Consider the following 25,667-nt stretch of genomic DNA (forward strand, 5'->3'; position numbering starts at 1 on the left):
TGTGTTTGACTAGTCCTTGATTTCTCTGGGCTAAGCACATGCTCCAGTGGATTTACAGGAAAAATCTCAAAATGCAGAGAAGACTGCAATATTATTTTCTTTTTCCTATGTGGTAAAAATGTCTGTGCTTTATTTAGTAGTATAATTTATCTACATTTCTAAGTACAGGGATCATCAAGATGATTGTGCTTTGGGTAAATGTAGACTGCCATAAATTGCAAATTGAGATAAAATATGGTCTATTTAGTGAAAAATTCTTAGAAGTGCGAAGGGACCCTCAGTTTGTAAAATATCCCCGCCACGACCAAAACCATAAAGATGACAGTTTGTAATAAAAAAATCAGAAATTCTGGAAGACCCAAAGCGCATGACAAATTTCTTCTTTCTTCTGATTTCTGTAGCACCAGTATATTGATACTCCGTTCATTTCCTTCTGCTAAATATTCTCAGGCACATCTTTAATGTGATTTAATTTTAACTCAGATGTAAATCAGAAGTGATTTTAAGGACTGTTTTCCTTTTCTCTGACACCGTGCAGACATGGATATCTAACCTGTGCAGGCTCTGGTGAACATAGAGGCTCTCTGTTACGGCAGGGTCATTTTAACAGGCAGGAATGGCACTTTATTGATTCTGACTTTATCAAGTGCCTGTTTCTTATTTTACATATAACTCGTTAGCAGCCTGCTCCTAAACTGCTGAGGAGTCTTTGGCTGTTTGGGACTCAGACTTTAATCACAGTAATTAGCGTGGAATTTTTGAGTTCTGGTCTCGATCTTGACCTTGTAGCATTTAGCCAATGCGCACACAGCTGGACTGGTGGCAGGAGCTGCAAGAGCTCAGTAGCGGGGATGCTCCTTGTGTCCTGGTGTGGGAACTGACGCGGAGGGAATAGAGGGGAGTGGGAAGAGGGGAAAAGCGTGTTCAGTAAGAAAAGAAGTTCTGTCCAAACGTTCTTACCAATTTTTGTGTGTGAACATAGAGATGTGGGTGGGTGTGTGAAAACGTAGGGGCAGAATCAGGAAGAAGGGAAGTACCTCATGGTGAGCCAGAGGGGAGAACTGGAAGAGGCAAGAGTGGTTTTGCAGTGAAATAGAGAATCTCTTCAAAGTTCAGCTTTTCTGCAGAGGCTACTAGGATGGGTTTGACTATATAAACAATTACAGATTTGTGGGTTTTATAATATTCACTTCCTAAGACAGATTTTGGCATCGGATGTTCCAGGATATCTTATTGGTGATATGTGCTTCATCTTCCTCTTGAACTGGAAGATACTTGACCCCCAAAGACATGCTTTTTCCTTTGTGCCATGACAACACTTTGTGTATGTTTGTTTGTACATAAAACCCAAAACCAAATAAACCAAACCTAATCATACATCAATGTCATACATCCAAAGAAATATCTTCTTACTTCTCAATGTGCATCTTAAAAAAAGCTAATATATGTATAGTGTTTTCTGAATCTCTCAATATTGATATTTGATCTTCATCTTTATTGTGTGATGTTTTTGTTATTTAAAATGTCTTGTAATTTTCCATCACAGCTGCAAATTTAATTCTGTAAAAAAATATATAATGCAAAAGCTTCTCTTGGGAAGATGTATAACTAAACAGAATTTTACACAATCTCTTTAAAAATGCAAATTAGAAACATCACTAATTAAATAAATGAAAGCACTTAAAATTTACTTATAAAAACTAAAACTTACAAACTGTTTATATTTAGTGTTTGTTTATTTCTATGTCTTCATATTTAGGAAAACAGGGAAATGAATTGTTATCTTAACTACAATGTTACCTAGGTTTAAGTGGCAAAGTGAATATGTCACAGGCAGACAGAGTGCTTTTCCATTGCCCTGCAGTGCTGTGGGTTTGATTTAGCAGCAGAAAGCATCCCAAGGAGTCAGACACTTTGTTAATGGTAAAAGCAAAGCGAGGAACAACTCAGCTTGAGAATACTTTATGGGCATGAGGAGTTATCCAGAGTTATCCACACCGTAAGGAAGGGAACGAATCCTCAACTGTATGTCACATATGTTAAAGCTCCCCAAGACAGGACACCAATTAACCTTGAATGATAGCAAACACACACACACAGGCTGCCTGAGAGAAGCAGCCTGTTGCCATTAGTAGGAAGCAGCAACCCTTGTCACCCTGAGCCATTATTTAAATTTCTTTTAAAATTCACTTATTAATTCAAAGAACAGTAGCACTCTCCTCTTCCTCACAAACAGACTAGTTTTGCTGCCCTGAAAACAGGAGACGTTAGTAATATGAGAAGCCAGTGGTCCTTTTATTTTTATCCTCGCTGTCTAATTTGGCCATTTTGAATTGAGAAGAAAAAAACCCCTGATCTTCAGTCAAAGCAATTTAAGGCATGATGGAGCTCAGAGTGAACCAAAACAACAGGGTCAAATGTAGTTGAAAGAACATGGTGGGGTAAATAAAAGGTCTTTTTTTTTTTTACATTTAGTGCTGGTGGGAGGAGAAAGTTTGGTTAACTATTTAACCTATGATAGCCTTTTATCATTTTATGGCTTAGAGGTCCGTGATTTTAAGCCTTTGTCAGTAAGTTCCTGGTTTCTATTCGATCTTTTCTCTAGTGTCTAGTTATATGACTTAAATTGATTTACTGGAGAGAGGAAAAAGCTATAAATAGCAGACAGACACATATTTTTCCTAAAATTACTTTCCAGCAACTTTAGATTTGGTGCTCAGTTTCCATTTAAATCCTAAACTGCTTTCTTCCACTCAAACTTCTCTCTATCATGATTTTTTTTGATCAGTGGGGCTCTCCTTCCCCATTTGCTTCACCTCTCTATTTTTTGGCTAAAATGCAATGTGTCCTGGTCAGTTGGAGCAAGTGCTTGTGAAAGGTCACTTGGAAGCCCCCTTTTCATTTCTCCCCACTACAGTTTTTCCAGCAGGCAAGCATTCTCAGGAGCAACCCCCTCCAATCTGTCCCTTTTGATATCCAAAGCTGGTTGTTACGGGGGTTAAATTTCTTAATTCACTGAGTTTTTGTGAGCACTTCTTCAACCCACCACGCTCAATGCCCGCAGCTGGGTGCAGACTGCCTGTCTCCCTTAGGATGCTGTGAAAGTGTTAGGGTTTATTCTTTCACCTTCTCCACACTTTTGGGGGGCCAATTCTACACCTGTGTACCTTCCATCAGCTTCAGAGGAATTAATCTTCATGTTACATCTGTGCTAGATAATATCAGCCCTATGGTGAGAAGTTTAAAATCAGACAAAGCCTCCTCTGGTAAGGAAAACTGCTTGTCAAGAGATCTCAAACCATGAGAGCTGGTGGCTTCTGCCTGCCCTGACAAGGGGTTAGGTTAGGTTAGGTTTTTAAACTTAATTAGTTTTTTGAAGGTCAGGGAAATGACCGTACTGAGTCTGGAACAAAGGGAGAAATCAAAATGTAAAGCTGAATGTTCAGTATGTTGATAACCTCCCAGTTTTAATTTCAATATAATTGGATCAGGGTTAGTGGCAGTTGTTATGTAAAGTTCCTTCCCTTACTTTTAATTTAAAAGTAAATATCATAGTTCTTCACTTTTAACCAAAGTATTTTTCTTTTTTTTCTTTTTTTCTTTTTTTTTTTCCCAAAGAAGAGCTGCTCAGTTTACCTCAGATTTCTTTCTACTAGGAGAGCACTAAGATTCGGGGACCTGTATTTTGATGGTAAATCTTGTGACATGACCTTTTGTTTTCCATGTGAGGAAACGTTAGCATTTTTTCACATGTTAACTTCTAAACAATTACGAGGAATTTCTTTTCCTTGAAAACTGCTATCCTTTTCTTTTTCCTCCCCTTTTCTCTCTTCTTGATATTTTTATTTCCCTTTTATATGGAGACTTGTAGATTTTGTCACTTCAAACGTTAGCTGTTCCTCCTCTTTTCTTTCGCTTTACAATACACACTAGGAGATTTTTTTTTTTTTTTGCATATTCCTCCCCTTTCTCTGTGAGATATTGTAGTTCACCAAATTTAAAACACTACAGTATTTAGAATCCCCGCAGTGCCATTTTAAGTATTTGGACCTGGAAAATGCCCCAAGCAATAACTACCTGAATTGCTTTTAATTACACAATATAGCTGCATCATTTTACTTCAGATTCTTTTTGATTGATGCTGTAAGGCAATTGTAACCATGGATGATGGGATTAAGTGCCTCTTGAAGTGACTTTAGCTTCTTGTGGGAACAAAGGGAAAGAAGAGAACACTTAGTCCCTTTTTGAGTGAACAGCTTTTTTTCACTTGCTATATAAAGAAATACAATTAACAAACATTATCCCCAGAGGTGAATTGAAATGTACATGCGGACAATAACCGCTCTTGACTGCAATTAGACATATATGATCCGAGGTATTTTGGCCATTCATTAGTGCTAATTGTTTGAGAAACAAGCCCAGAGAACAAATGATTAAAATGTTAGTGCCATAACCAGGATTATTAGCATGTGTGATAAAATGCATGCGCCGCAGCTGTACCAATAAAACTCTCTGGCGAGTCGCTTTGATTCGACAACTACTCAGCTCGGCTGTGAGCCCTTCGTATTTGCACAGGGCCTGCTGATGTTTATAACAAACAACTTGTATCTTCTTTTCTTAATTAGAAAGAATTACTATGCAAATTGCAGGACTGTGTAATTCCATAGAAGTTTCTTTGTCTTTGGCAGATTATTTGTATGGGGTTGTGTGCTACTGCCTAGTGATTTCAACATATGAAAACCATTATATTTACACTGGAGTGGGGTGGTTTTTTGCACATATCAGAGAAACAATTTGTAGATTTTTGCTGCATTAGCTGGGTCTTGTTCAGGAGGCATTGTGGGTCTTGGGTCACTTCTGTCCTTCTCCCACAGCACCACAGACATCCGGGATTATGACTGGTATGCATGGAGATCATAGACTCATGCATAGATATCAGAAATACATGTTGTGGCAATTATCCAGCTTTTTTAATGGTTTTAATCAAATGCCTAAAAATGTGCTTCAGAAACACTTGGCCAACACTGTGCCGAAGATTGTAGAAGAACAGATTTGGCCTTTTGAACAATGTTTTAAGCAGTTCCCAATGTAGCATCTCTTCCAGAGGTACTTTGATTTAGCAAATAAACAGGGAACAGAGGAACAGGTTAAAGTGCTGAATATCACTTGTGGGAGTACTTTACTTCATGAGCTATATGTTGTTGGCTCCAATGAGACCGCACAGGTGTGTGCAGTTAAGTATATGTGTGAGTATGAGCAACACTGGAATGTGAAAATGCAGTTTATAGCAGGGAAATTTGCATAATTGGGAGTAATTTCACTGGCTGCAGTCACAGTGTACGGCTGCCATTGCAAAATGCAACGTCTCTTAGTAATCAAAAAGGTTTTCTTTTCTCCTTCCCAAGGATGAACTGTTCACTCTTGGGTGAAACGGTTATCAGAGGACCATGAGTAACTTTAACTTGCCAGCTACTTTTACATATTTGATGAAGACTTTAGTAGAGTGTTATGTTTGCTGAAGAAATCTAATTTTATTTCCAAGACCCAAGAGCACTCAGCATGCTGTTAAATGCTATGAATGAAAATATGCTGCTGTAAAACAATTTAATGAGCATTACCCAATAGCCTAGCCCTTATTTTAACTCACAGTGCTTAAAGGAAGAAACATTGTCTTAGCAAATTCACTTGGCTTTTGTCCATGTGTTTAGTTTAAACCATAGTCAAGCTTAGTTTGAATCATTAAAATACTTGGAGTCAGGAAACATATGTAAGATTTTCTTCCGCTTTATGGCGCAGGGTTAACAATATAATCAAGATCACAGTGCTGTGTGGGTTTTTTGTCCTAAAAAAGTAACTGCTGGGGAGTTTTTAATTCTATCAAAAGAACAGAAGTCAAGATAATCAGGATAATGTTTCCTACCAGAGTAGCTAACTGCTCATATATACAGCACCCCAGGCCTTGCCACTGCTTTAAAAAGGTCTATAGGCAGATGGATTTCTTAATAAATCCATGTCTTCCTCTACTTTTCATTTTATTGTAGAACATAAAATACGACTATGCAAGGAAAATGCACAGTAATGATTTAAAAATATATGTCAAAACAATAGCATGTGAAAACATTTACTGCAGTCATACCTAAGCATAATTGTTGAAAACTCCTTTTTTACACAAACATTTCCAGAACTCTTCGTTTTGAAAGGAGAAGGATTCCGTGCTGGTCCACTGACACCAATTCTTCCTGCATATTTTTTTTTTCTGGCCATACCTCTTGAAAAAGTTGTTGCTTCTTCAACTTGCTAAAATGTCCCATAAGACTATTAATTTGACATATTGACGGTATATTTCTTATAATAATTTTTGTCCTGAGAAACCTGTGTTTTGAGCCTACATGGCTACAAAGTTGGTTAGCTTAGGAGGAGATACCAATAGTCGGCAGGCAGTGGTTTTCTAACATTGAGCCTATTAAGTGATGGTATTTCAATGGATTAAATCTATCACTTCTTTGGAGTCAGGTGGTCTGCTTTGGAAGCTGTACTGTTCCATCTAAACACAAGTTCACAGACCTCAGTAGTGACACCTGACTATGTCTGACCTTCAAGTACTGATGCTTTTACCTACACAATACTACACGCCGTTGTGTGTGGTGTGCAGAGCAGGGCTGCCTTTGTGGGGCTAGCAGCAGTGAGAGGGAAACCGGCTGGTCAAACAGTCCTTCGCTTGATGACAGCCCAGAAGAAATTCCGGGAAACACATGTGACAGGAGATACATCTCATCTCAGCATGCTCTGAGATTATGGTGTTAGCCATGTCTATCAGGTTTCTGGCATGTTGGAGGGTTGGTGAGAGGCAATCATTAAGAGTGCTTCAGGGGCTGCTTGGCTCTAGTCTGGAGTTAACTATTAATGGGCTGAGCTCTTTGACTCCTTTGTGCCGTTGGGAACCACAAGATTGAAGCCATCAGAGAAAGCGAATAGAAATTAATCACTTTTGTCTCCTCATATATGTTTAGCAAAGGACAGCAGACCTCTTTACTGACCTCTATGTCACACTGAAAAAAGGCTCTCCTCTTTCCATTTGAGGTAAACCACTCTTCCACCTCCTCCTTGCTCTTCCAAAGTGTACTACTGCAAGAAAATGTGATTAAGTGGATTTAACTAGCAGGCACTTGAGTCATAACAAGTTTTTTTACCATCCCCACTTCAACCTGAAGCAGGGCACATGAAGTGGTTTGTGGGAGAGGGGCAAAGAGAGTACTTGGGAGACACTCAGTGGATGTCAATGGCGTGTCTCCAAGTGTTGTTAAAACCTCCACCACCTGAGTCTTGATGTTATTACACTTAGGGATGAAGAAGACTTATCAACTTATCAAGGGTAACACTTGCACTTGTAATAAAATAATTTCTGTTAAACAGCCAAGCTGCCCCATTTCTTAGGCTGAAGGAAGCATTACCAGGCATGTTACAAAGAAGAGTGGGTTTTTGTGGGCTCATAAAGTCGGTTCAACCAGGATGTGCAGAAACGCAGCAGTGGAGATAGTGGAGTAGTTTTCTTTTTCCGTTTTGTTTACTGAGGTAAAATATGATAAAAGCTTTCTTCATCTTTTTAACCCAAGGTTTATATTCAGCTTTTAGGGTGCACACTCCAGGAGAAGAGAGGGTTCTTCGACAGATTCAGCTTAGAAAGGCAAGCATTATAGCTGCCCATCAGTGACATACCATCTTGGTTCTGATTTAGATTGACTGAACTCATTTCCAAGCATTTGAGAGCTTTAGTCACGTTCACTTTGAAGAAAACCCACGTGCATGTGTAACCACGTGTCATCCAAGTGTAGCAACTTGGGAAGCATTATTAGGAGGGGCATAGGAAAATGCATGGATCCCTGATACAACGCCATGAAATGTTCAGCATGGTGCTAGAAAAACTTTACATTATTCAAAGTGGCGAATAATATACAAGATAATGCATAATGGTGTTATATGGTAGGATTATTTTGTGGCATAAGTGCCTTGTGCTGAGTATGAAGGCGAATTGTATTATTTTGTCCTCATTTTTGGTGTAGCAGAATAGGCCTGGGGGTTACAGCATGAAACGGGGAGAAACAGGAGCAGGCAAGGAGATTTTTTGGAAGGTCATGAATCACAGTGGCACCCTCTGCAATTTATTTCTCAGTGCTTGTAATTGTGGAGCAAAGCAAGCTCCCCACCACCCTTGAGAGCAGCCTCACCCAGCAGTTCTAGTGCCTCCAAGTGCACTAACCCAGCTCATGCCTGAGGTAGGTTAGCTGGGTCCTCACCAACACTATGTGCACAAGGTGGAGACCACCACAAACCTGATGCCTGTGGGCCACATATGTCACTCGTTCAAGCCATGTGACACCACTGGAGTGTGGTGCACAAAGCATTTATAAATTTTAAAAGGCACCACAGCCAACGACCTGCTGATGATGTTGGTGGGTTTTTAAGCTCTGTCAATGGAAGTCTGTGCTGTGGATCTGAAGGTCTGAAGGCTTCTGAGAGAACGTTAGGATTAGTGAAGTTCCACATTACATGGGGTTTTCATTCCTGTTTTCCTCATTTCCCCCTCCATCCATTTTGCTTATTTAAAATTTGCATGCAAATATGTTTGTTGATATAATGCCAAGGTTGCAAAATCAACTTCACAAGCCCCTATTTGTTTTAGTCAGCACCCCTGCTTCATTCCTAGCATGACGTCCAGCTCCTGGAGAAAATGTGGCAGATAGCAGCCTCCTCTCTAAAGCAGTCCTGATCTGTTCCCAGCACAGCTTTCATCCTACGGAGTCCTATGACAGCAGAAAAGCCAAGCACCACCCTTCTGTATTTCATGCTTGCCATAACACCCAGAATGGCCAGCATAATTAAGGCTGAATGGATAACCTCAGCCCTGGCAGGTCTTCAGTTGTGACTGTTTATGTTTGCAGCTTCTGTTGAACATAGTAGTTTCAGAGTTTTATACTGTAATTAACTGTAATACAGGTATATCCTTACCTTCACTCTTCCTAAGGGGGGAAATATAGATAACCCAAACCCAGCCACTATCTACTTAGAAATGTTTCACTTTTAAAATATAGTCAAATAATATTTACAGCGTTGTAGCCAAAAGTCTAATTTTAACAATATCATTTACAGGGTGAATTCTCCTCTGCCAGCTGGTGTTCCTAAGCTTAGTTATCACTTTGCATCATCTCACAAGTATGTTCCCAGACGAGCTGTCCTGTATGTACCTGCGGATGATGAAAAAAAGATACGAAAAATCCCATCACTGAATGTAGATTGTGCAGTGCTGGACTGTGAAGATGGTGTGGCTCTGAACAGAAAGGTAACTAAAAATTATCTGTGTGATACAATCAGCACTAAGGAGAACTTGTGGGAAAACATTGCCTTTGCCTTGGGGAAGTGACAACCAGAGAGACAAAGATCTTAATCTCAAGATATACAAAGTAATGTCACGGTGATAGGCTTTGTGAAGGTGTTGGGAAAGTCCGGTTACCCAGAACTCAAAGACATTCCGTGTGAGTAAGTGAGGAGGGAGTTTTGAAGGAATACAGAACTGGGTGTAAGCTCCCATCACAGAAGAGTGGAAGATACTGTCATTCTTAGGGAAGAGGATGAAAGAGTTTGTAAGAAGGGAAGTGAGAAAGGAAGAGTTAGTTCGGAACCGCCAGGTGGCCAGTTTATTGTTGAAATGAAAGCAGCTTCAGATTGCAAGCAAACCAGCATGGGCCTGGGTTTGAGCCTTGGAGTGTTTGGAAATATTTATTTTCTGAGATTTTGGGAAAAAATGCTGTTAGGAATGTTTTTCAAGGAGAGAGAAGATAGATTCTGAGTGTACCAGTGTTTGGAACAAGAATGCAGAGCAGAGTGGGAGATAGATGTAGATGTGTAAAGTACCTATGCCAAGTTTTCATTAAAATTGAATTGTGAAAGAAGAATTATCTAGCATGCATTCAATTTCACTTGCAAGCAAATTTTTTTAATAGATGAAAATAACCATTTTAAAATGTTTCACATCTTAGAATCATAGAATCATTTAGGTTGGAAAAGACCTTTAAGATCATTGAGTCCAGCCTTAAGTGTAACTGCCAAGTCAGACGTCTTAAACAACGTATACAAGACAATAGTGTAAATGTTTCCTAATGAAAACTATTTCTGAACAGGAATGTAAGTTTGCTGTCACATCATTTTCATATTTGCTAGTTTTCCTAACCGTGTTTCAGTGCTTCAAACTACAGCAAACAGTGTTTAGGATTTGAGTATGAATGTGTTGTCCAGGGAGTTAGGAAAATAGGCATGAGAAGTTTCCTGTGTCATCTTAAAAATGTGGATGAAATTTTATTCTTTTCTTTTTCTTGTGAGTTAATGCTTTCCAGAAGGACTTTCTTGGATAGTGCTCTCTTTAACCTTCAGCTCTTTACAGGTATGTTGGAAAGGAAGAAGTTTACAGAGTTTGCATATGTCTATTCTAGTTCTGAAAAGGGAAAATAGTATGTTCCTGTGTACTGCTGAAGATTATTGGAAAACATTTTTCAGTTGCTAAAATTCTGTATTGTAAGACTAAGATTATATCTGCTGTCATAGTGAATTAGTACTGTTTCATCGTATTTGGGAGGCTGCTGCTGTAATGACACAAATGTATTAAACTGTAGTTTTTTTAGATGCAGCTTAATTAGATAAAAAAATAATTTATAGCAGAAGCATCTATTTGTAATAGAGGATAACAGCAAAACAAAAAGTTATGATCAAGATGACAAATTTGACAGTAATAATTTCCAAAGGGTGGTAAAACTCTAGCTCTGTTGAAGTGAAGTTATGCCACTGAGTATAAGATTTCAAATAAATTAGGGGAAAAATGGGTGATAGAAACTTGAGACAACAGAGGAGCCCCTGACTGAGCTAAATACAAAAAGAAAGCAGACTGGAGGTAGAAACAGGGACAGGCTACCAAGGAGCAACACAGAAGTGTGGTCCAGGCATGTATGGGCAGAATGAGGAAGGTTAAATCTTGGCTGGAATCAAAACTGGTGAGGGATGAGCAGAACAAGAAGAATGGCTATTATAAGTGCATCAGCAGTAAAAATGAGAAGGAAAACCAGTAAAAGTGTGGATGCACTACTCCATGAAGCCTCAGGCTTTACTGTCAGAATCTGCCTGCCATCAGACCTGCTAGGTTGTCTCCTAGAAGCAAAGCTTAGAGAAAAGAGATAGCAGCCACAGTAGGGGAGGATGGAGTTAGGGTCTATTTAAATAAGCTGGTCTATGGGATCACACAGGACATACTGAAGACCTATGAGGGAGCTGACTAGTGTCATCATGAAACTGCTGTCAGTCATCACTGAAAGGTCAAAGTGGCTGGGAGATGTTCCTGATGCCTGGAGAAAGGCACCTCTGCCAAAAAGGCCGCGAGTGCTGTTGGACAACAAGCCGAACAGGGTCAGCAGTGCACCCTGGCAGCAAAGGTGGCAAACCACCTCCAGGGCTGAGCTGGCACAGGTGCAGCCAACAGGTCCAGGGAAGGGGTCTCTCCCCCCCCACTTGCTTTGGAGGGTCTCCTTGTGGGGTGGCTGTGCTCAGCTGTGGATACCAGGATAAGAGAGAGGCTGACCAATGGGAAGGAGCCTGATAAGCACCATCAGGGTGGTCATGGCACAGGAGGAGAAGCTGAGGAGCTGGGTTTGTTCATCCTGGAGATGAGATGGCTGAGTTGGATCTTGATGGAGACTTTGCTTCCTGAGGGGAGCTGAATGGGAGGCAGAGCCAGACACTTCTCAGAGGAGCTCAGAAACGGGACAAGAGCAATTGCCACAGGTTGCATGAAGGGAGATGCTGACTAGAGACAAGGGGAAAATGAGTTCCTCGTGCAGGTGGTCAGAGACTGGAAGAGGTTGTCCAGATTGGTGGTGTGTCCTCCCTCTGTGGGGTATTCAAGCCTTGGCTGAATGAAGCTGTGATCAACCTGGTGCAGAGCAGTAGCTAACAAGGCTTTGAGGAGGTGGATGGATGAGGTGGTCTCCTGAGATCTCTTCCAACCTGAATTATACTGTGTGATTGCTTGATGCAGTAGCAAAGCCTAATTCAAAGTGATCAGAAGTTTGAATTTCATTTTTAGATCTGCCACAGATACTCAGGAAGATTTTGAGACTTAGGTTCTATGAATGTGAAGCTGAAATTATTATTGCTCTTGCAATAATTTGTTAATGTTTATGAGGTGTTTGGAGACTTTGTGTGAAAGATATGTCAAGAACATAGTGCAAAAGGGTCATTTCGAACTGCAGACAAAAAAATGCTTGTAAACACTGAGACTGTCCTTTAATTATTCATTACTCTTAAATAGTACTGATGAATTTGACTATTATTGCTGTGTATTATATTACTTAAAATGCTACTTTCTTCAACTTTCTTCAAACTCCTACAGAAAATGTTGTGTTTGAGGAAAATCAGGACCTGGCTGAAGGTTCACAGTGCCTTGGGCCAAACTTGCCTATCTACAGAAGATCTTCACTTGCATCAAGTCTAAGCAACAAGTTTGAACCACATTTTAATGGGTCTATTTTAACAAGGTGCTCTGTGTTTTGTATTAGGATTAAGTTAGATTTGGAGAGACCAACAATCTAGCATGTTGGCAGCTCCTTTTTGTTGCTCATTTAGAAGGAAACAAGTAAGATGAGCTTCCTAACACTGAAACTGATAACATTTGCAAAACTGCATTTGATTGCAGTAGCATCTTATGAAGCTGCAGTCATAAAATAAAAATTTCTAACTATTTTCTATGAAATATTTGCTTTCAATGAAGTCTTGAAAGATTTCCTCTCCTGTGGCTTCTCCCCACAACTACATTTTCTAATGGCACCAGAAGTGGGGAACCCATACTCATATGCTAATCTGCACCGACCATGATTTCAAGTATCATCTTCTTCTTCTTTTCAATTTTTTTGTTGTTGTTGATATTTAGATTAAATCAGTAAAAAAGAAACAACCTTGAAGGAAGAAGTTCACAAGGAGAAAATTTTTCAGGGAATTTTCTGAGGGGAACTAGTGGGAAGAAATGGCTAAAAAGCAAAGTTATAGTATGTTGAGTACTAAGCCTGAAAGTAGGGTTACCCTGATACGAGTAGCACATGGGGCTTTCACAACCTCTTTGGGACTGGACAGAGCTGTAGGAGGTGTTAAAAAATTCAGAATAGAGAAGATAATAGGAAGATATGCTAGTGTTGCTGAAAGTTTCTCTTACAAAGTTAGCTTCAGTTCTGCTTATGTATCCTACTAGTCATGCTGGTCCAAATCCTGGTTGGGGCTCCACATGTTTTTAGAGGTTCAAATGCATAGTGTCACATGGTGTAGACCATCAGCTGCCTCTCCAGGTTTCTGATTTTGTAAGACGTTGAGAATTTCAACAATAGAAATTTACAGTTCTGGTTGGGGAAAGAACTGAATACTACTAAAGGAAAATTACTTTCCCTGAGCTACTGTTCACAGATAAAGATAGGATTTCTTCACCACTGCTATACATGTAAAGTTTCTTCAGTTTTATTGTACATTTTAAAGAAATTACTCAGAATTACTGGCTTGGTGATATTTTAAAGTGAACAGTTCAAGTATAAATTCTAAAACTATAAAATTAGATATAATGCAGATTGCGGTGTTGATATATTGCAAATGCATCACACTCTAGAGATTTTTTGTGAAGTGGGACAAAACTAGCCTATATATATTTCAGGTCTTTACAGGAGAAGTTCTGAATATTCTTTTATTTTAATTGTAAAAAATAAAAATATAAAAAGGATGGCTGCATTGAAATGCCTGCCTGATTTGTATAGGCCAGTAAGCTGAATTGCATGTGATGAAATTGCGAGATCTCTGTGTAGGAGCTGAGCTGTCTCAAGGGCTCTCAGCCAAGCCAGCCATCCCTAGTATAGCTTTCTCTGTAGAGCGACATTACTCACTGTACTTATATGTCAGGTGAACCTATTAATCAAGTGGAAAAGTTTCCTCTTCATGTCGGAGTAAGGAATATTTCCATGCCAGTGCTTTCATTTTCCAAGGGCATAGTGAGCTGAGATTTTCTAGTTAGTTCCCATGTGTCATGCAGGGTTACCACCCTTACAAGAGAGTGTTCTAGAATGGCATTTTTTCTATTTCTGATCTTGTCTTAGCACTTCTATTCTTCAGAGCCTCAGGAGGTGTTAGCTGCCAGGTCAACCTAGCAAGAGAAAAGTTGGAGTTGCTACTGTAGTGTTTATGTCTCTCTCTGAGTCCTTGACAAGAGTTTTGGAGAATTTTGTTGCCTCCAGACCAATGCTATTAGTGGCTTTATCTTCATTGTGGTCCATAGGATGGTTTTGAAGAATTGAGATATACAGCACCTTACTCTGTAGCTCCCTTCAGTGTGCAATCGGACCAGGAAGGGCACAGTCCCTTCTGCGAAAGGTGATCTTTGAAAATTATCTCAGGCAAATTTTGAAAGTGCTAGGATTTAGCCTTTTCTTTGCATGGGGAATGCCAGTGATATAATTAAGAATCAAAACAAAGCCCCATGTTCCCTCTCCTCATGTGTTTTGTATCAGAGGTATAAAAGCAATCCCTTGGAGTCTACATATGGCTGAGAAATGTCTGTGCAGTGCTCTAACGTAAACCATTTGAAAACAGGAAATTTTGCTATTGTTCCTCTGAAATTAAATAGACCTCATTCATCCAATTAAAGATTATTGATATTCAGGGCTGCACTGTAAAATGATGTAGGACTGATTAGGGTTTAAGCTCCTAAGCCCTATTTGCTGTGAAGCGTGATTGTATCGCTTTGTCTCTTTTAGAAAAAAGTTGGTCTCTCCTCCAGCACTTGAACAAGAGAAGTTAGGGAAGAGGAAGCCTCAACTCTCTCCTTTTCCTTCCTGAAGAGAGGAAGCGGTGGCCCCTGAGCCTTTCCTCTTCTCCCCACTCCCCCCAGCAGTGACAGGACATTTGGTTGTGTTAAGAGGATGGATAGAGAAGGACCTATTTTGCTTATCTGCAGCATGGCATCTTGAAATCATAGCATAAATTTGTTCCTACTTAACATCTTGGAGCTACTTAAAAGATCATTGCTGTGCTGTATCATGGAAGAAAAAAAATTCTGTTAATTCTTTTGAATCATCTGTTTTGAAAAATAGGATTAGAGTCCGACCACTTTTCCATGTTCCATTATGAATAACACATACGTAAGAGATGACTCTGAGTTCATTACAGTTAAGAGCAGATCATCCACATACATGCTGATTTTATGGAGATTTCTCTCTGTGAGAATGCCTCCTCCATCTCTCTAGTGACCTGATCCTGGGGCCAGAACAAACAGCACGCCAAAGAGAGAGCATCTTTGCCTGCCATTTTTCCCCTAATCTGAGACCTTCGGACCCTTTTATTCCTTAGCACTGATGAGAAGAGGCTCTTGCATATAAAACAACACTTCAACTAAATTTGGGGGTGGAGATAAATACATAAAATAGGTCAGCATGGTATACAAAAAGAAAATTCAAGGCTTTCTTTGTTGAAATGCATTTCCTTTTGATCTTACTGAAGGATTTTACAGTATTAGTGGAAGAAAGCTCCAGTTGGTTTCTATAAATCTCTAGCTACTTCAATTAAAACCAACAGGTTTTCTGTATTATATGATGATAATTTTTTTTTTTAATAAACCCATGTTGGTTAGGATTTATCAATGCTGCAGGTATATCTCTAGGCTCATAGTGAGAATGTTAGCTAGTACTTCATAGGCACAGTTGCATGAAACATTGATAACTAGGTTATTTTACCAGGTCTTTGCTTTATTTATAATAAATTAGTACTGTACCTAATTGTATTGGTCCTACAGGGAGAAGGCTCGCTGATAAAGTGTGTAGAGAATGATTAAATGTACACAGACGCATAGTAGGGTGACTTCTCTTCAAAAGATGCACAAAATTAAAATGGGAATGCTACTTTCCCCAGTGGCTTGCCATTATTAAAAGTCTCAGTAGCATGGGAAATTTCTTCTGTAGGAATTGGGAAGTCCAAAAGTCTCTCTGGTTTATTGTAGGGAAGCTGAACTGTACAGTGAAACTCTGCAAGGCCTTTTTGATCCTTGAAGAGTTCGATGAATATACATTTTTATGAAAGTTGTAAAGTGTTTTCATTTCCTCATTAATCCCACCATGGTCCTGGAAGAACTGCCACTCCTGAGTACTAACTGTGACAATAAAAGTTTTTGTTCTTATTGTTTTACTCTACAAGCCAATCATCTTCCTTACATAAAGATTTGAGGATTCATAAGGAGATCACAATATTCAGCAATTTTCTTCTTAATGAGCTCAGTAATGCCTGTGTCTCTTCGAGCAGAGCCTTTGAATTGCCAGTTATTTCTTTTCCACTGATTCAGATGTATCCAATTAAATTTGACTTGGACGTTATCTGATATAACCATTTCTGCTGACCGAATGGTGTCTAGAAACGTAAGGAAAATGTCTTGGCTCAATATTAACAGGGATTTCAGGCAGGAATACAATAATAGACCTGGAAAAATATTTTAAAACATAGTTAATGTTTGTATAGACTTGTAATTCACAGTACTTCAGTTCTTCATTTGCAATCTATTATTCACAGGCACACAGCATACCTGGGTACTGAAGGCTAAATGCAGGAGCGGAATGTGTTGCTACATGTTTCTGGGCCAGTTTTCAATATTTCATCTGTTCTCCTAGCAGGAAGGACCTGGCTACACAGCCATTGAGCATCTAACACTTAGTTTGAAGGGAGATGTTATGTTTCAAGTATGCTACAGAAAAATCAAGCTTATACAAAAAGTTCAGTATACACATGTACCTTAGAAACAACATGTGGATGAAATTTGGGCAGTTTTGTTTGCATGCAGAGCCATGTGTTGGGTTGGGTTGTCATGGCTGCAATGGTACCAGGGGTGAGGAAAACATAAAGATATTGCCCAGATCACAGTCACAGGGGTACTCAGCACTTAACACCATTTGCTCCAGGTCTCCCTTGCTTTCTTCATTGGCAATGAGCAGGCAGAGGAACATGTTCGTGTGTCCAGGTTTCTATTGCAATTATCTTGAAACCTAGTCTTGAGCCTAAGATTCCACTGTGCTTGTGGTGGTGCACCCTGCTTCTTCTTCCTCATTGCAAAGGGCCACACTTCGAAAACAGAGAGACAGATGAAGTGTGAGGAAACCCACAGATCCCATCTACAGGGACATGGATCAGACAATGGTAGGACACACAGACAATACAGCCCTTGCTCTCTTTGATAAACTTTTCCAAAAGGTATCTCTATGGTCACAGTCAAGGTAGTGGTCTAGTGGACCTACGGTCTGATGTGGATAAGTTAAGTAGGGAAGGGAAGGTGGAAATGCATGGTACTTTTCCCAGCACATTATTGCCGTCAAAGCTGGACATGTCCCAGGAGGGTGTGGAGTGGAAAGAACCTTAGAGATGCTCAGAAGATTATGAGCAAAATCTGTGGTTTATTTTACCAAACTGTTTAAACATTACCTGTTTACCTGGGGCTTAGTAGTATTATTAGGTAGCAAAACAAGGAAATGTGGTAAGATGCTGGGTAAGAGAAAAGAATTTCTGATGTCGGGTGGAGAAACAGCATAGCCATAAACATGGAAGTTGCTGATGAGGTTGAGGATGTGTGTGGTCATGGCTGGGCCTGGGAACCTTGTCATGTGTCATCTGAATGCATGATATTTAACATCAGTACCTTTGGGTTCATCTATTATTATTCTTCTGGAAACCAGATAAAAGGATCCTAGCACTCAGTAGTGGGAACTAAGCCACCAGTACCTACACAAAAGCATGATTTCCTTGCCCTCTCTGACCAGTTAGCAGGAGTCCACAATACTTACTAAGGATTCTGCAATCCTTGTTCAGATAACATGTCACAATGAATTAAGGATATTTGTGTCTAAATTAGTGATTCAGAATTAAGCCCTTCGGGAGTTTGAGTTTCTTCCTCATATACACCACCATATATTGAATTGAAGGCATATGTACTGTGCTAGTTGCAAAATAAGCACAGAACCATCTAAAACCAGTCTTTTATTTCCATCATGAACTAAACCCATGCGATGACATCCCTTTAACTTAGAGTGGAAGAATTTATCTCTGTTCAACAGAAGACAAATGCATGGATTACGATTGCCTAAAACCCTGGTTTTTACATATTCTGTGAATTACTTTCCTCTCCGAATTGTGAAAGACTGTATGTTAAGCTGTGCTTCATACACCAAAAGAATACACTTTCATGAAAAAAGCTGATACCCAAAATCTTTAGCTTACTTACAGTGGCGAGCATCCAGAGCCATGAATTTATTGTGCAATTACATACCAGAATAGAACACAATACGCAACTCTTGCAACTTTTCTAGGCCGTGTCGTAAAAGCCATAATAAACAGGGACAGAACATTAGGAATAATATTTGTTTATTTCTTTATTCCCTAAATGTATAAACATGTATAAACTCTGCTGGCTACGTAGTATGCAGTAGGCTCAAGGGGCACAAAAGCTCTTAATGCATCCCCAGGTTACACATGCCATGTCCAGAGTTTGGGCTTCTAAGCAAGTAATTCTTTTGCAAATAAGCAAAAATCTTGCCAAATTTATTTCTTCATTATGGGTAAGCCAAAACATGTAGCTGCATTTGAATGTTGCTCTTTGACAGTGGTTTTTATATCTGTATGGAGCATGTGCAGTTGCTAGCACATCTAAATGTACTGACTAGAGTATATTAGGTAACTCCAAAATAAAATGCACACAGATTTTGGTGTTAATGTCAGCTGCTCTGCTAAGGTTGTCCTTCTTTCCTTTTGGCTATAATATCACAATATGATCTGTCTTCTTATTTATCAATAAGGAAAGTGATAAGCTGACTGTGGAGTCTGATCAGCACTTTGCATCTTTTTTGAAAGCATAAATGAAATTTTAGTGTTTTCTGAGTTTGACTAACGATTTCTATCTTTAAGACAGCTTGGTTGCTCTGAGATAGCTGTTTTAACTCCTGCATAACATAGTGCTGCCTGTGGATCACTGTAATGGCTCTTTTGCTATCCATCTCTCACTGCAGTGCATTAGGGCTTCCCTCTTCAGAACAACGTACTTACCAGTTATTTCAAGATTGGGAGAAAATAATTATAAATATTTTTCTTTATTCTGATCACTGAGCTCTAGAAGACCATAAATCCTTGTGTTGTTCCTCATTTGGGAGCAAATGGTTATAAGGATATGCATGGTTATAAGGATCCTGGCTGTTCATTTTAGGATGGTTATAAACCATGGCTTGCTCGTTCTTTCCTTCTTACTTGTTACAGTCACTTTCTAGATTGCCTCAAACTCACTGCTCCTAAGCCAGACTTAAGATAACTTCATCTTCTAAGGTTTTGCAATATAATTGTGCGTTAAAAGGCACTATGTTGAACAAATTGGTATTTTCTTCCAGCTTAACCAGGTTATTTGGTTACATTTTAAGCTGTGATTCCACACAGACCTAGTCTTCCACTTGTTAACCAATTATTTTTAAATAGGATAATTATAGATCATAATTTAGTATGCATTTTCTTGAGAAAAAGGGCAAATTAATAAGTGTAAACATGGATTAATCTATTTAAATACACTGTCCACAAAATCCTTACAATATGTAAACAACATTTGTTATGCCTTGAAGATACCATATGATTGGACTCACGAGACCCTGTTTATCCTACTGAACAGTTTCTTTTATAACTTCAAAGGGAATTTTATATATTTATGGCAATAGCAGGGTGTTAAGTGCAGCTATTTAGTTAATGCCAATAGGGATTAAATTAGATTTTATAGCTGTTAGTAGAAGTCTGTTTTGTAACTAACAAGTGGGATTTTTAAATCCTGGAAAGCATAATCCTATTATAAAACTGGCAGCTGAATTAACATTATCTAGGAAGCATGTCTTCACAGATTAACATTTTTTGACATTAACAAAGAAAAACTAGTGCTACAGGGATATTAGATGCTTTTCCCAAAAGTAGGAAAAAAAGAAAGTGAATATAGGACAAGATAAATGGCACAAATACTGCAGGAAGGAAAAATGGATTGAAATATGCATGAGGTGAAATCTGGGAGTGATCGTGTTCTGCCTCAAATACAAAGGAAATACACTGAGCAGGAAAAGATTCCACAATTGATAATTCGTAAGTTATCCACATATTGATTTATATGTGCCTTGTGACTAATTCCCAGTCATCCAAATGAGCATGGGATAGCCACCAAGACCTTCTCCTGTCCTGGGGGGCTGAGATCTCTGCATTCCAGCTATAGGAGCCAACGACTGGCACCAGTGCAGAAGAAATACTAATCCCTTTACTGAACAGACCCATAAAAATGTTCCACAGAGACCCTGATAAAGTTCCTCTTACATACCTTGAAGAACAGTTCTGGGACAGCTGCTCTAGGCAGTGGTACAGGAAATGAGTGGGACACTGAACTTGCTTGGACTGCAATACCTTATTCTAAGCATTGATGGACTGAGTAGCTGTAAGAGTATGTACCATGTCATATTTCAATTAAAACATCTTTGTCCACTTCACAGTTGCAGAATAAACCTTTTGTTACTTGAAATTGTAAAGTATGCGTCTCCTGTATATTATTTTAAAATCTCTGTTTAGAATCCGAGGCTCTACTTATTCACAGTTGCAGCATTGAAATAATGAAATGAGTATTTTATTGTGTGGTGGGTTAAGAGGAATCCACTTAATAAACTTACCAGTCACAAAAACATGATGAACAATTTCTTTTAGATTTTACAACATCATATTCAGTGTTGTTGACCCAGTACAGATTTTACAGTAACTGTGTCTTTTGGCTACCATCTTGTCTCACAAATTTCTTCCTTTTTATCAAATAGAGAATTTCATTAATTACAAATGGGAGCTAAACTGAAACAAATTGTTTTAACTTTGCCTTCCACCCTCCCAATTTCTTGATTCAAGTAAAGCAGAACTTTCATACTGTCATACTGGGGTTTTGTTGTCAGCTTTGCAAACCTACTGTGTGACTCCACAGGTTGATTCTTGGCTTGGTGCTTTTGAAATGCTGCATTTTTCCTCCTTGTGGGTTGCTACTTCAACCATTATTACTCAGTGGCTTTCATTTTTACTGAGCATGTTTTCTGCCAGAGCATGCATGTGTAGCAGTCATTGCTCTGGTTAAATCTGTTACCAGAGAGGTGGCTGCAGCTACCTCAATGGCTTTCTTAAATCATGACTGCATAGCATAGACCTTACCTTGCAAAGCATATAACAACATCTAAGCTGTGGAAAGAATGTGAAATCTCTAAATTACCAAACTATCCCCCTCTGAAGTCAGTGCCATGAGGAAGGACCTTGGCACTGTTATGTCAGTGGGAAAACTCATCCTGTGCCTGCTATGACTGGCTGCTGCTTGACTGTGAAATATGTCATTGAATGTGGAGGGAGGGATGAAGGATGCTTGGCTCTGCCACTGAGCACTCTTTCATCTAAGTATATGTTTTTCTGCAGTAGATGCTTTGTAGAAGCTCGTTCAGGGCCAGCATGTGGCAAACAACAGCAGCACCACTTGACCATTGCCAGCCAGGGCACCTGATCTCAGAATATGGCTTCATGATGACAAATTTGCTTATAATCCATGAGGTACAGTGGAAATGCTGAGAAGAAAAAGAAATGCCCAGAAACGTGAAGGTGGGTTGTGGATTTCAGTGCTTGAATGTTGTTACAAGTAGCCCTGCACACACATGCTCGATTTTGTAGCTGGAGGTGATTCATACACTGAGCAACCTCTGAGTAGTGCTTGATGTGAATTGACAGAAACTAGCAGAAAGAGCAACTGGCTCCTAGTCTGTGACAGCGATCCTGATTCCTGGTCAGCAGATGCCACCTCTTCCTACATCCACCTCTTCACAGAGGTGTGGTGCTACACAGCAAAGCATTGCATGGGTCATGCCTCCATGGCGGCGACATTTCCTGCAAGAAGAGGGGCAACTCTTTGCCATAAACACAGCCAGCAGGTTAAAGAGCTCTCAGGGACCTTCCCTTTCTTTTTGCCATGGAAGCTCTGAGTTTTCTCTGTGCTGCTACTACTGGTGAACAGACCCACAAGTCTCACCTTTCCAAGCCATAGTCTTGGCAAGCAGCCTCCTGCTGTCCTGACCAGGGTCAAAAAATAGTACATATTGTGCATATTTAGCAGGTAGTGGCAGGAAGTCCAGGTAGTGGCAGAGGGGGCCTCTGTGAGCTTGTTGTGGCATGCAGCAGCTGGAGCTGGAGGTAAGGGAGCTCTTCTACAGTGTGGTTCAGGAGTTGGTAAGTGGAAGACAGGGTGTGAGGAAATGCTAATGAAGCAAAAATAAGGCACTGCTGAAGAACAGTGGAACAAAACAGCAGCTTCTCAGCTCAATGAAATCTTGCCTGGGGTTTCACATGGGGCTGCCTTAGGCCCTTTTTTTACTCTCACTGTTCAAGAAAAGAGAACTTGTGCTACCTTTTAAATGGGCAAGTTACGCACAGGAAGTTCCCAACTTGTCAGCCAGACAAGTGACTTTCTTACATCCAGAACTTCACAAGTGCTTAGTAAAGTTGGTGTGTGTAGTAAATCTGTCATGGCTATCAAGCCCAATTTCTTGAGTGAAACAGAGCATTTATAGAATTGTGTCCTTTTCCATTTGGGGTAATTTGTCACATTAGCACATTTCCTTTGAAGCTGCTTTGTGGAGCATCGTCAAAAGTTTTCTCACATCTTGACCACTCTCCACAGTTTCTTAACACCTCTCTTGAAGTGGCCAAAGCTGGAGATTGTATTCCAGGCACAGTGTCACCAGTGCTGAGTAAAAGGGGATAATAACCTCCCTAGTCTTCTGAATATGCCGTTTGTTTTGTTTGCAATGAGACCACATTGTTCCCTTGCTGTCCCTCATTCAGACATCCACCTAAGTCCCAGGCCCCTTTGAGCAGCTTCATCCTGTAGCCTGTCACCTCTGGCCAGGCAGACATGGGATCATCCTGCTGTACAATTTTTTGCTTCTCCTTCCTGAACTTTCTGGGGCTCCTGTTGGCCCAGTACTGGAGTTTCTCATGGTGCCTCCGGACTGAATCACAGAATCACAAATTATGCTGAGCTGGAAGGGACCCACAAGGATCATCAAGTCCAACCCTTAGCCCTGCACAGGACCATCTCCAAGAGTCCTATCATGTGCCTGAGAGTATCATCCAAACACTTCTTGAACTCTGTCAGGCTTGGTGCTGTGACCACTGCCCTGGAGAGCCTGTTCCAGTGCCCAACCACCCTCTGGGTGAAAAACCTTTTTCTGATATCCAACTTAAACCTCCCCTGACACAACTTCAGGCTGTTCACTTGGGTCCCATCACTGATCACCATAGAGAAGAGATCAGTGTTTGACCTTCCTTTTCCCCTCACGAGGAAGTTGTAACTGCAATGAGGTTTCCCCTCAGTTGAACAGACCAAGTGCCCTCAGCAACTCCTCTTATGGCTTCTCCTCAAGGCCCTTCACCGCCTTTGTTGCCCTCCTTTGGACGCTTTCTAAGAGCTTAATATCTTCCTTATATTGCAGTGGCCAAAACTGCACACAGTGTTCAAGGTGAGGCCGCACCAGTGCAGAGCAGAGCAGGACAATCCCCTCCCTCAACTGGCTGGCGACACTTTGCCTGATGCTCCCCAGGACATGGTTGACCCTCCTGGCTGCCAGGGCACTGGTGACTCGGCTTCAACTTCCCATCAACCAGGACCCCCAGGTCCCTTTCCGTGGCACTGCTTTCCAACACCTCATTCCCCAGTCTGTCTGTACATCCAGGGTTACCCCATCCCAGGTGCAGAATCCTGCACTTTCCCTTCTTGAACTTTATACGGTTGGTGATTGCCCAGTCCTCTGATTTGTCCAGGTCTCCCTGTAGGACCTTCCTGCCTACAAGTCAACAGCTCCTCCCAGTTTTGTGTCATCTGCAAACTTGCTTAGTATCCCTTTCAGTCCTGCATCCAAGTCTTTGATGAAGATGTCGAAGAGCACAGGGCCTAAGATGGAGCTCTGTGGAACTCCACTACTGAGAGGTCACCAGTCTGATGTTACCCCATTCACTATTACCCTCTGTGCTCCACCCATGACCAATTGCTCACCCACCACATGATGTGTTTATCCAGCTGTGTGCTGGACATTTTGTCCAGATGGATCCTGTGAGAGCTTTACTGATCCTATCGAAAGCTTTACTGAAATCCATCAACTGGCTTCCTTTGATCAGCTAGGTGGGTTACCTTGTCATAAAAGGAAATTAGGTTGGATAAGCAGGATTTTCCTTTCCTGAAGCTGTGCTGCTGTAACCAATGACAGTGCTGTCTTTCAGGTGTTTTTCAATACCTCCCAGAATAATCTTTTCCATAACTTCACCGGGCACTGAAGTGAGACTGACAGGCCTGTAGTTTCCAGGGTCCTCCTTCTTGCCCTTCTTGAAGATCAGGACAACATTCACCAGCTTCCAGTCAGCTGGGATCTCTCTGGATTCCCAAGACTGCTCAAAAATCATCAAGAGCGGTTTTGCAATGACATCAGCAGCTCTTTGAAGATTCGGGGATGAATCCCATCATTCCCCATAGATTTGTAGGGATACAGCCAAAACAGCAGATCCCACACAGTTTCAGGGTTGACTGGGAGTTGGTCATTCTCACAGCCATGATCCTCCAACTGAGGGCACTGAGACCCCCTTGGTCCTTCATCCATGTTGAAGACAGGCAAGGAAAGTGTTAAACACCTCTGCCTTGTCTCTGTCCCTGTTTGTGAGGTGACCATCCTCATACTATAATGTGCCTATACTGCCTTTTGTCATTAATATACTTGAAGAAACTCCTTTTATTGTCCCCCACATTTCTGGCAGCTTCAACTCCAGTTGAGTTTTGGCTGCATGAATTTTCTCCCTACAGTGGCAAGCAGCATCTCTGACTTCTGTCACTTGATCTTGCTTCCCTTGAGCATACACGTTCCTTTTTTGCCTTATTTCCAAGAGAAGATCCCTGTCCAGCCAAACTGGCCTTCTGCCTCCCCTGCTTGACTTCTGACATTTGGGAAGTGCCTGCTCCTGTGCCCTTAGGAGGTGATGTTTGAAGAGTGACCAGGACTGATGGACCCCACCACTTATACAAACATTTTCCTTGGGAACCTTACTTACTAATTCCCTCATCAGCCTGAAGTCTTCTCTCCTCATGTCCAGAGTCGAGGTTTTGCTGGTACTTTTCCTCCTGTCAACAGATTATAGACTTGATTTCTTTGTGGTCACTGTGCCCAAGACAGCCACCAATCTCTGCTTCATTCATGAGATCCACTCTGTTGACAAGCAGCAGATCAAGGAGCACATCTTTTCAAGTCAGCTTTCTTAGTCCCTCTAGTTTGGTGTCATTGGAAAATTTGCTGAGGATTCATTCTGTGTCATCACTGAGGTTCATGTGGAAGATGCTGGATAAAACTGGCTCCAGTATCAGAGCCTGGGGTTCTCCACTTGCTACCAGCTGCCAACTAGGCAATTCTTCAAACTCAGCTGTCCAGCCAGTTTTCAACCCATCATTTTGAACGCAATATTGTCAACCCAATACTTCTAGCCCATATCTTCTCAACTTC

At 40.6% G+C, this 25,667-nt stretch overlaps 1 protein-coding gene across 4 annotated transcripts in view; it reads left to right on the forward strand.

Moving 5' to 3' along the window:
• Positions 1-25,667, forward strand: part of CLYBL (citramalyl-CoA lyase) — a 170,022-nt gene that overhangs the window by 78,679 nt on the left and 65,676 nt on the right. For all 4 annotated transcript variants that reach the window (XM_039382009.1, XM_039382010.1, XM_039382011.1 and 1 more), the window contains exon 2: positions 9,148-9,337. In XM_039382009.1, coding sequence (XP_039237943.1) covers positions 9,148-9,337 — 190 coding nt within the window. The remainder of the gene's footprint in view (positions 1-9,147; positions 9,338-25,667) is intronic.

The sequence above is a fragment of the Pipra filicauda genome, unplaced genomic scaffold (assembly GCF_003945595.2).
Source record: "Pipra filicauda isolate LSUMZ 115617 unplaced genomic scaffold, ASM394559v2 scaffold24_size8852520_pilon, whole genome shotgun sequence".
Taxonomy (NCBI): Eukaryota; Metazoa; Chordata; class Aves; order Passeriformes; family Pipridae; genus Pipra; species Pipra filicauda.